The sequence below is a fragment of the Lepidochelys olivacea genome, assembly GCF_965140295.1.
Source record: "Lepidochelys olivacea isolate rLepOli2 genome assembly, chromosome: 4".
NCBI lineage: Eukaryota > Metazoa > Chordata > Testudines > Cheloniidae > Lepidochelys > Lepidochelys olivacea.
In genome coordinates, this window is record NC_140414.1 from 142579053 (window position 1) to 142590489 (window position 11437).

Here is an 11437-nt window from a genome sequence, read left to right on the forward strand (position 1 = left end):
AAACTCAGAAACAAATCAGAATCTCCTGGATGCAGAGAGGCTATTGACAGTACACAGGGGGTTAATGGACAGATAAAGTACAGTAAAGAGAGAGTTTTGTGATGTCCATTAGGAAATGCCCTATGATGACCAAAATTCATTTCATATAGTCAAAGGCTATGTTTACCATTGAGAGAGAATTTTGAAGAAATATTTAATTTAGATTTGTTTCTAGCTCATGTTAAATTATTTTAGCCGATGTTCAGATAAAAGAAAGGGGCCACATATGCACAACTAGAGTATTTAGTATTTGTAAAAAGAAAAGGAGGACTTGTGGCACCTTAGAGACTAACCAATTTATTTGAGCATAAGCTTTCGTGAGCTACAGCTCACTTCATCGGATGTTTTAGTATTTGTGTCTCAACGGAAGTCTGAGTTTGTTAGAGATTGCACTCTAGGACCAGATCCACCAGAACTACAAAAGGATCTACTGTAGAGAGACAGGAGGAGAATACAGATCTTCTCTATTCAGGCTTGCTTTTGCACGCGCAGTTTACTTAAAGGCAGCCGCACTTCTGAAATCAACTCCAGGTTCAAGTGAAAGCCACACACCCCAGCAACCCACAGGCAAGTCCCTCCTGTACAGGTACTTCCTACGCACTATACCGCATGTAAATGAACAAAATGCCTTTTTTGTTTTGTTTTCTTTATAAAAACAAAACCAAAACAACCCTCCTTAGTTGTTTTCCCTTTCAGGATCCCAGAACATCACATCTTCTCCATTTCTGTGTATTAGGTCAGCTCTTTGGGGCTCTCTTGTTTAACCCTGAGCACGTTGTGTCATCACGAAATAGGAGGTGCTCAAAATAGAAGCAGAGGCTTTTGTCTATAAGATAAATCTTGATAAACCTGTGTTTTTAAAAGCGAATAGGCAATAAACAATTAAGGATTTCATTATGGTAGTGACACTATCTTTAATGGTCTGTTTAAATTTGCCCTCCGGCTCACACATTCGTGGTTGAATTTAGTCTCCAGATTTGCTAGTTGAATTTTCCATGGTATGCAAATTTACAAGTTTTAGCCCCGAAATATCTTATAAAAGCTTCCTCTTTGCCGTTTTTCCTGTTTTCCTCACATTTATTAGGGTTCCTCCACTTAAATAGCCACAGGCTGCCACACTAAGGTCTTCTGATAAAATCTGGGACAGAAGACCATTTTGAACTTCTAAAATGAAATACTGACTTGAGTTTTACCAAATACTAATTGAGCTTGACCAAGATTAACCAACAGTACTGCCCAGATCTATCAGGTATTTCTCATTTCCAACACTGCCAGGCTGATATTTGAGCTTCACACAAACATACAGATGGTCTATAATTTTTTTCCCTTTTTTTGGCTGAGATTTTGTTTTCATAAACTGGTTCCGACTCCCAGATTCCCCTGCTGCGTTCTACTGAGCCAGGCTCAGTAGCCGGAGTATGGCAGGGGACTCTGAAGGCGCTGTGGGAACAGCTGGAGATAGCAAGGCCAAGGAAGGATTAAATGGTTTGGCAGGGATGCACGTGGGGGCTGAGGGAGACAGACGAGGTTTAAACGCAAAAGATAGAGGGGAGAGCAGAGGCCTGGGTTGTGCGGGGAAGCTCGATATGGCTGCGCCAAGGCATTGAGGCTTGTAGGGCTCCTCTGGTGCCACGGCCGTGGTTCTCTGCTATGCCCAAACAGCAGCTCAGTCAGGAGCCATCCAAGGGCCAGTGCTTGGTGCAGGAATGCTCTGCTCCCCAGAGCAATAGCCAGCAGTACGGGGGAACTTTCAAGTACCAATCCCTCAGACCAGACATGACGCCGTCTTGGGACATCTAGGACTGAGAGTCATCATGTTACCCCCCCGCCTCAGAAAGAGAGTGACTTGTGGTGCTAAACAGGGTATCAAGCTCCCTGATGCCGCCCAGGCTGTTCGCCACCTACATAATCTCCTCAGGGCTCTGGCTAGCCCCTTCTTTGCCTTGCAAGTTAACACCTCGTTACAGGCTTTAAAACACAATGCCAGTAGGTCTACATATCTCTTAAAAATATCATCAGTATGTACATTTCTCAAAGATATCCATGACCAGCATGATACAAGTTTTCATTTGATACCTTGCAAGACACCCCTGACTGATAAATACAATGAAAATGGCATTAGGTGCAGTGAGTTTGTTCAGCCTGTTGGGAGTTACTCATGCAGAGTAGCGAGCCCTTTGCCAGCTGGCACCGATGCATGCCACAGCAAAATCACTGGGCTTCCCCACAACCCAGGCCACTTATACAGTCCCCCCCACTCTCCAACCAAAAACCCTCTCCTCCCAGTCCCCCAGCCCTATCAAACACCACCCAGGTAGCTCTCTGTGAAAATGCATAAGCATGTAACCGATAAACATGGTCAAGAGAGTTAAGACTGAACTCCTGCCTGGCTGTTCAGGAAGAATGTAGAGAGATATGGAGGGGGGTTAGTTCAGGTTAAGAAGGGAAACTGAAGAACGGAGTGTAGGGTCTGGAATAAACTGATGGAGTGTGGAATACTTGCTTATGGTTTGTATTGGTAGGATATGCAATCTAGCAACCTTTAGCTGTCAGTTCAAGTTTTCTGGGGGGGAATAATATAAAACCAAAACAAAAAACATCCTGCATGCCAATACACAACAGGGCAAAGTATCTGGAAATGCTGCTTTTCTAGCCTACGTTTAAACACCGTGCAAATGCAAAGAGACAGCACAGGAAAAGCCTGATAAGCCCGGTTAATATATTCAAGAGTTAGCAGCACTACGGTAGTTTTCAGGAATATCTCAAGGCGTATGTTTGTTGTGTACAATAAGCATAAAATAGACCCTAAAAAAAACCCATCTATCTATTCCCACTGGAATGGGCTGCGCACATGTTTGTTGTGTTATACATGCATATTAAACCCTGGGGCTCAATTAACCTCAAGGAGAGGTAGGGAATGAGAGAGACGAGTGCAGCATCTGGGAGAGCAGAGATCATAAAGGGAAGACCAGGAATAAATATGCAACCCTTAAAATGGAACTACTTGCAGAGTATGGCACTCTTACAACATGACACCATTACAACAGGAGTCCTCTTTGCTCCTCCCAACACGCTGGCAGGGGGGATCTGATCAAAAGGGTCCAGGGCGGAGAAGAGAAAACCACCAGTCGTACTGCAGTTGTCCCCAGCCACGCCGGAGTACAAGCAGCCAGACTACAGCCGTTTCTCAAGGATGGGAGAGGAGACTCCCTCTCTCCCACCTCCCCCATGCATATACAGTGGGGATAACGTGGCAGCTTACAATCCAAACGATACTCTTTGTGTCTGTACCAACAGCGACCGTTTAGCTACCATCTCCTGTCACTCCTTCCTCAGCCTGCCACCCCCTTTTTAAGAGTCAAGCAGCAAGTCCCCAAGCCGCACCTCTGCGCATCTCCCCTTCCACATCCCCGGATCCACAGACCCTGCTCCGAACCCTGTCCCTCCCCATTTCAACACCGATTCCTACCGCACTGCGATCTGTACCCGCCCCACCACCAGCCTCTGGCTCAGTCCAAAATGGAGTCGGTCTGTCAATTTACGTTTCTGAATGTTAATATGATGCATCCGACCAAGTGGGTATTCACCCACGAAAGCTTATGCTCCAATACATCTGTTAGTCTATAAGGTGCCACAGGACTCTTTGCCACTTTAACATGATTTTAATTATTCCTCAATATACACGTTGAAAAGAAGCAGCCAGAGTGCGACCCAGGGGTGACAGGGTAAAGACAGACAACAAAAGGGTGGGAGGGGAGTCACGCAAAATAGCCTTCCTGCCACTTTCACGCAGGGGTGCGTCTCGCCACCCAGGCTGAATACAGGACAGGGGCTACCTACTAGATAGACTGGTTCCAAAAGACACTAAGGGATGGATTGCCCCAGCTCTGGGGGCGGGGGCACAAAACATCAGTCCCTAACTTACAGGGTCTTCTGAGTTGTGAGGAACACAGTCCTTCTGTGGAAGAAGCAGATGGCCAGTATCCCCCCTCTCCAGTTCCTCGCTGCTCCTTGGCCTGGTCCAGAGAGCTTCCTGGCCCTGTTTCTTCCCTGGCTTCAAGGGGAAGGGAAGTGAGAGAGAACATCCTTGTAATCCCCAGGCATCCTTCTCAGCCTTCTACTGCCTCATTTTATAGCCCTGCATTAAGGGTCCCAAACCTTCTCTTTGTTAAACTAAGTAGATTGAGCTCCGTGAGTCTATCACTGGAAGGCAGGTTTTCTAATCCTTTAATCAATCATGCTCACGGCTCTTCTCTAAATCGTCCCCAATCTATCAACCTCCTTCTTGAATTGCAGGCACCAGAACTGGTGACAGAGTAAATAGTCCTAACGCACCATTGTCAAATACAGAAGGAGCCTCCCTATTTTTACTCAGTATGCAGGGTCTCTTTAAAAACACATTTTCTGATTTCTCTCCCGTGCCCCCAAGTCCCTCTGAAAGATTCGACAGTGGGATGATATGGGATGTGTGAAAATCTGCAGGATACAACAGCTGACTACCTTAGGGACAGTCGGTGCAATGTAGAGAGAGGAGTAATTTTAAAAATCAGGTTACAATGGAAAGCAAGTTTCAGCTCGGAGGGAGCTAACTCCACTCCATGACAAAACATTGTACTACTTATTCACCCTGCTGCCATTGGCATCTTCTGTAACCTTCTCGAAGTTGGATTCCATACCCATGCTGTGAGCCAGCCAGCCAAGGCTCTCTCGAATTTACCCCAGGCCAATCTCTGCCACAGTAAGACACATCACACCAGAGCACGCCTAGGAACCACAACAGGCAAGTTATTTACTGTAAAAAAAACAAAGTTCCTTAAAGTGGGATGCCTACTTGACAGTTGCTTGTGTAACGTGGATACTTCTTAGTAAACGTATCTGTCCATATCTAAGCAAAAGTTTTCCCATGTACTTGAATGGCTAAAGTCAGCTTTCAGTGTTTTTTTGCCTTAAAAACAAAATCAAAAACCATTAGCTCTGAAGAGCCAGCTTCACTATGGGAGAGGGAACTGGATTCCAATCCCTTTTAAGTAAGTAAACAATTCTGTGGACAGGACACAAGATTAGTTACACCTGGACAAACCCCACTGAAAGTAATAGGTTTGCACAGGTGGCACTCAGCTTAATTTGATGACAATGGGGTTGCACTGGTGTTTGTCAGTACAGCCATTGTTTGCAGGATCTGTGTTACAGATGATGATGAGAAAGGAGGAAAGAATACAGCTGGACTCCCAGAACCCAGGGTGAGGTTACAGGGCTGGAAGCTAGAAAAAGACATTGTTCTAGCTGTAGATCGAGTAGAGTTGACAGACACGGAACCCCACAGTGCCATGGTTACAGTTCCTGTTCACAGGGCAGGAATATTTTAACAAAACAGACTCGCTTCCAACAAAAAACTATTCTGCTGTAAATTGAAAACCTGCCCTCTGCTAAATCTTCACCACCTGCTGCAATAGCTCTCAGCACAGAGCTATCAAGCATCTGCTTTTCAAATACAGGCAGTACATAGGAACATAAGAACGGCCTCACTGGGTCAGACCAATGGCCCGTATAGCCCAGTATCCGGTCTTCCAACAGTGGCGGATGACAGATGCAGAAGATTTCTGCAAGCCTAAATGCATATTAGCATTAGTATAGTAGTCAAATCAACAGTACTCCCATCTAACACTTTTCTTCCTTAGATCACAAAGCCCTTTATAAAAGGACACATATCAATGCCTCTTTTCACACATATGAATAATAGGCTAAATCCACCCCACAGTGCCTCAGTTTCCCTATCTGGCTATCACTACAGATATACTGTATACATGCACATATTTCACCTCTCATGGTGTAATTAATGGCGATTTTACATATATGTAATTAGAGGGCGGAGGACTTAGTTTCAAGTGATGTGTCATTAAAAATATCCAAACAGTTTGCCCTACAGGACATGGTTATGCCCAGCGAAACATTCCAGAAGGAATCAGGACTTCAAAGAAACATTTGTTGTATCCATGGGATTCTTGGTCAGCAGGGCATCATTGCAGGTGTTCAGAGAATAACTCCTGAGCATTAGCTGAAAGGACACTACTGGAATTCACTAGGTTTCACAAATACCTCCCAGAGTCCTAGACCCCTAAAGGTTAATGTCATATGCATTTTTATTTTTTGGAAATCTCAATTTATGTAATATAGCGTAACGCTTTTGTCCCATATATACTTAGCACACACATGTACCAGGTAAACGGTGTGGAGGAGGGACAATCTCATAATTCACTTAGAAGCATATGTACTGTGACTAATGAGGGCGTGGGGGGCAATTATATAAAAATAATCGCACACAAATATACGATGTGTCAGGAAAAGTCATTGACATGACTCTGGGCTAAACACATTACTCGTGATCCAGTCTGCTGATCATCCCCAGTAAGCGTCAATAAAAGCATCATGTATTTTCTTTATTCCACAGTTTGGAAAAGTTCACTGGTACTCCTTTTGTACCCCTCTGCTTCTAAAGCCGGGTTGCCTTAGTTATTGTGAGCCTCATTCAGTGTAAAAAAGTTGGTTTAATAACTTATGAAAGCCTCAAGGTCTCTACTATAGCTTTGCTATAAGCCAAGGCATCACCATTTTAAAGGCCAACGTCTCCTGACCCATCAGCCCTACAAATAAGTTCTGTATTTATCTGGAAAGCCAGAAGCACAGTTCTGGTGTAAAGCTGGTGTTTCTAACCATGTTTAATCATGGGATATCAGACCTTCAAGCTGTCAAGGACGGACTTGCCAATTCTGGGACTTCAAACCTGTCTGCCTTTGGAGCAAGGGTGAAGAAAATATTTCCATTGCAGGTAATTGTTACAAAATGGCAGCTTCACGAAAGCCGCTCAGAGACTTGAAGTGTTAGAGAGAGTGGTGGCTGGCATGACTTAGGGGAGAGAGCTACACTACAAGTTAAGTTACAAAGCCCACCACCGGTGGTGGGAATGGCAGAGGTTGTAGTGTAGAAGAGGCTTAAGTATTTTAGCACTGTCCTTCTCCAAGCAGTGATAGATGACACAGTATTTAAAAGCCTGAGATCTGTGTACATGACAGACTCCAACAGAAATCGAGGCGAGAAGAGTCAAAGGAACAAAATAAATGCATGCTCGACAGCATATTCCATGAGTGCAGTAAAAGTAATTTATTTTCATAACTACAGACCCTATGTGGAAGAATAATACACTCTGTTTAGCGGGCTGCTAAAACACATTTCAAATCTCAGCTAAAAGACTTAATGATCGATAGTAAACTTCTATACTAACAAGCACTGCAACTTTTCCGGTCATCTACAAGGATGAGGATGAAAGCTTGGAAAAAATCCAGATGCCATCAGATAGAGATTGTTCACATGCACGCTTCTAGCACCATCATCATCATCTATCTGGATAACAGCAGAACTCCAACCAAACTCCCATTTAACACAGGCGGGTCCCCAAACTTCTACCCTGACAAGATTTTTAACAGAGCAAACAAGTAAAGAAAGAGATGAGTAGGTAGCCAGAGAGAGAGGGGGGAAGCATAATTCTTTGGAAAACTGGTGTTCAAAGCAGGTTAAGGATAGGTTTCAGAGTAACAGCCGTGTTAGTCTGTATTCGCAAAAAGAAAAGGAGGACTTGTGGCACCTTAGAGACAAACCAATTTAAAGAGATACACAAAGATCACCGATGAACTGATCAGAAAAAACACAAACGCCACCAAAACAAAACAAAACAAAAAAATCTACAGGAAAGTCCGAGTCCCAGTTCCAAGACAGCGTTATTGCAACCTCTGAACTAAACCATTCCTTTTATTCCGGAATGAACTTCCATTGAGAAACAGCTGTAAATCCAACCCCATTGAATTTCACATAAAAAGCAACATTAGAGCATAGTGCATAGTGCTTTGCAAGGAAGTGCTGATGATTTATTTTTAATGGATGGGGGGGGGACCCCCAATCGCACAACATTAAATTTGTCGTCCATTTGGTTGTGAAGAGTTCAGGATCATCAAGACCCTTATTTCAAACTGCATTTAAAATTATGTATGTGTTTCCAAACAGCCTTTCCAAAACTCAACTTCAGAAAGCATGACTGGGGTTCCGCCAGCACACCCGCGCACCTTCTAACCATCTGCAACCAGGCGAAACCGGTCACCTCACAACTTTTATTCAGACTACTTTTATAAACGCTACCTCAATTGGAAGCCAGGCTCTCATCTCTCCCTACGGTCTTGCAGTTTAGTTAGAAGACACCCGATGCTAATGCTCCTTCCCCTCCACTACAACATATGCAAGCACAACAGGAACGCTTCGACTGCTAATTTATCCCCCTGCTCGTCCGAAGGAAGCGGTTGTTTATTGCAATGTCACGTCTGCACCAGCTTTGTTTAAATAGCCTGAACCGCTGTCAAGTTTAGCTCCATTTTGCAAACACGGTCTCTTCTACCTTACATCAGGCCACAGCCCGCGTATAAGCAAAAAGGGCTGTAAACAGTGATGCAGCTCAGCCAAAACTTTTAAGCGCGGTTTTGCAATTCGGGGGCAGGGGAAAGGAGGGGGGGGCAAGCTGCACACGGCCACGAAACGCTCGCGCTGAGGCTGCCGAAACCGCCCGCCCCGGGAGCCCGTCTCGGTGCAATGCAGGAAAACCCTCCCCCGTCCGCACTGCGCGTCGCGCCCGTGAGTTGCACGCGCGCGCACACACGCGTGCACACCCACACACACACCCCCAGCCTTGCACGTCGCGATCTGAACTCGCGACCGCCGTCTCATCCCGGATTAGCGCCCGGGTCGTTGCTCCTTACCGCATGGCTGGAGGTGGAAAACACGCTTTGTTGCTGCCATTTCTGCGTCTCTCTCACCCCATCGTCCCCATCCTGTCCCTGACACTTGAAGACTTGTAAAAAAAAAAAAATAAATAAATAAAAAGAAAGAAAGAAAGAAGCGCAGCCAAAACTGAAAGTCCCTGTGCGCGAACTCGCGCGGGCTGAAAGGGGAAGAGACTGAGCGCGGCAGGGACGAACCCCGGCCAGGGTCCTAGTGCGCCGCGCCTCTGCCCGGTCGAGCCCGGATCCAGCCCTCCTCGCTCGCCTCTGCCCCTGGCGCGGAAAGGCGGTGGCAGCCCCACCTACGCTGGCGAATGGCGATTCCGCGCCCCCCCCCCTTCCCCACTCCATCGGCAGGACCGCAGCGATGGGCGGAGGAGCTCATCTGCAAACCCACCCCTACCTTTAAGTATTCTTGCCCGCTCCTTGAAGGGGCACCGGCAACGTGCATGTTTTTAACCGACTAATTACAACAAAAATCACGTTTTCCGATCGCCGCCCCCCCCCCTTTAAATAGCAGTTCCGGAAATAGCGTCTTGTCTTTTGAAAAGAGACGCTGTTGCAGGACTTGTTTTCCTGCTCAGGTTTGTAAAGGTCTTTGGGGGTAATCAGTTTCCCCTTCGCCAACGACTAGGGAAATGGTGAAACCGACTACACACAAAGTGCAATCAAATGCACAAAACAGAACGAAAAACAACAGAAACATGATCTTGAGTGCGGCTTGTAACAACAGCAGGTACTAAATGCTCGGACACACGTGTGCTTTTAAATCTGACAATGCCCCTTTCACTTTGAAAACGTGCCTGGGTGTCCTGCTTTTTAGGTCTTAACTTGCATGCCTGGGACTCAAGAGAACTCGTTTGGCAGTCACCATCATGATCTATTTGTCTGCCACCTGAGCAGTGTTTGATTTGCCTCGCTATTATGCATTCTCACCAAAGAATATAGATAGATGAATAACTCCAGGGAGTGCGGAATATAAAAGACAGAGGGCGTGGCTAAAGGTCTGTTTGTTACATTTCAGTATTGCATTCAAAGCTGCACTATAAAGAAATGGAAGGAAACTTAACACTCAGACTCTGAAATGAAATAAGTTCTGAATTTAAGGACTGGCCAGGGAAAGAGGATGTCATCTTTAAAATATATAGAAGTAAAGTTAGAGAGTTTCAGGGTCTACATAAAAGCTTGATCTAACCAGTTTTTGGCCCTGGACCCCAAAATCATATTCTCTAAATAGACCTCATGTAGCTACAGCAACTACACCACAAAAATCCAGACCTCGACATATCCTAGCACTAGACTGCAACAAAAAACTCATATCAAACACCTGGATCCAACCAGTTTTGTGGGGAGTTTTTGCCTGGAACCCCAAACTTCTACTCACTTAAATTAGCCAAGCACGGCTAGTATGAGTCCACCTGAAAAATGAATCTCTGAAAAACCAGGCCCCCCCACACATTCTGGCATAACAGCACCACAAAAACCCTGATCTGGCACCTGGATCCAGCTAACTTTTTGTACCATCCAAAAAAGCAAATAGCCCTGGTGTTAGTCCAACGAAAACATAGGGACCCCATAGCATCCTGGTAAAGGGTACTGGGGGGAAAAAAGAAACCCACACCGATCTAGCACCTAAATCCATTTGGAGTCAACTAGTTTTTGGCTCCAAATGGCAAAGAAGTTCACTCTCCAAACAGACAAGCGTAACCACTTCCAGCACACAAGAAAAATCTAGACTCCTTGTGTCCAAAGTAAACATGGGACGGAGAGTTGGGTGCTCTGTTTTTGATCAGATCGTGTTTCGTTTTAGCTGATGAATTCATTTAAAATACTGATTTGTGGTTCCACTAACATTTCTCTGATGTTGCATAAATTAATGATTGTTAGTTTAATGGCTTAAAACCTGCGGTCTTAACAATTTAACCTTCATTTCCAGTTTGGATCTGGTTTATACCTGAACCTACTTAGTGGAAGTATTCAGAATCACCTGGGGTTCTATATTGGGAAGTGGTGAGTTCTTAGCTTTCATTGACTTCAGTGGGTATTAATGGCCTTGCAGAAATCAGTCCCTTGGATAGCGTATGGACCAAAAGAAAGCCAGCAGACATCAGACAGTCAAATAGAATTGTATTACTTGTATGGTATTTTCATGTAATGAAATCAAAAAGAGACAAGGTATGCATCCGATGAAGTGAGCTATAGCTCACGAAAGCTTATGCTCAAATAAATTGGTTAGTCTAAGGTGCCACAAGTCCTCCTTTTCTTTTTGCGAATACAGACTAACACGGCTGCTACTCTGAAAGGTAGGAGAGAGAATATCTTTTACCTCACCCAGCTTGTCTCTCTCAGTTCCTGGGACCAACACAGCTACAAGAACATTGCAAATAACTTAAAGATTCATGTAACAGTGCCAAGAGCCAATTCCGTCCTCAGGCACCAGGCAGCTTTCTTTGATGGTGAAGGGGAAGCATGTGCACTTCATCGAAAGCAGAGCAGGGTTCTTTATTATTTGGTAACTAAAATTATATTGGTGACAAATGATCAACTTCCTTTTTCCTTTCCACCCAGAGTGATAAAAC

The 11437-nt window shown here is 45.0% G+C and overlaps 1 protein-coding gene across 1 annotated transcript in view; it reads right to left on the bottom strand.

Moving 5' to 3' along the window:
- Window positions 1–8919, bottom strand: part of SLC4A11 (solute carrier family 4 member 11) — a 160570-nt gene extending 151651 nt beyond the window's left edge. Inside the window, exon 1 of the mRNA XM_084626793.1 lies at window positions 8838–8919. Within this exon, the coding sequence (XP_084482919.1) occupies window positions 8838–8877 (40 nt within the window). The 5' untranslated portion in view covers window positions 8878–8919. The remainder of the gene's footprint in view (window positions 1–8837) is intronic.
- Between the last annotated feature and the right edge of the window lie 2518 nt (window positions 8920–11437).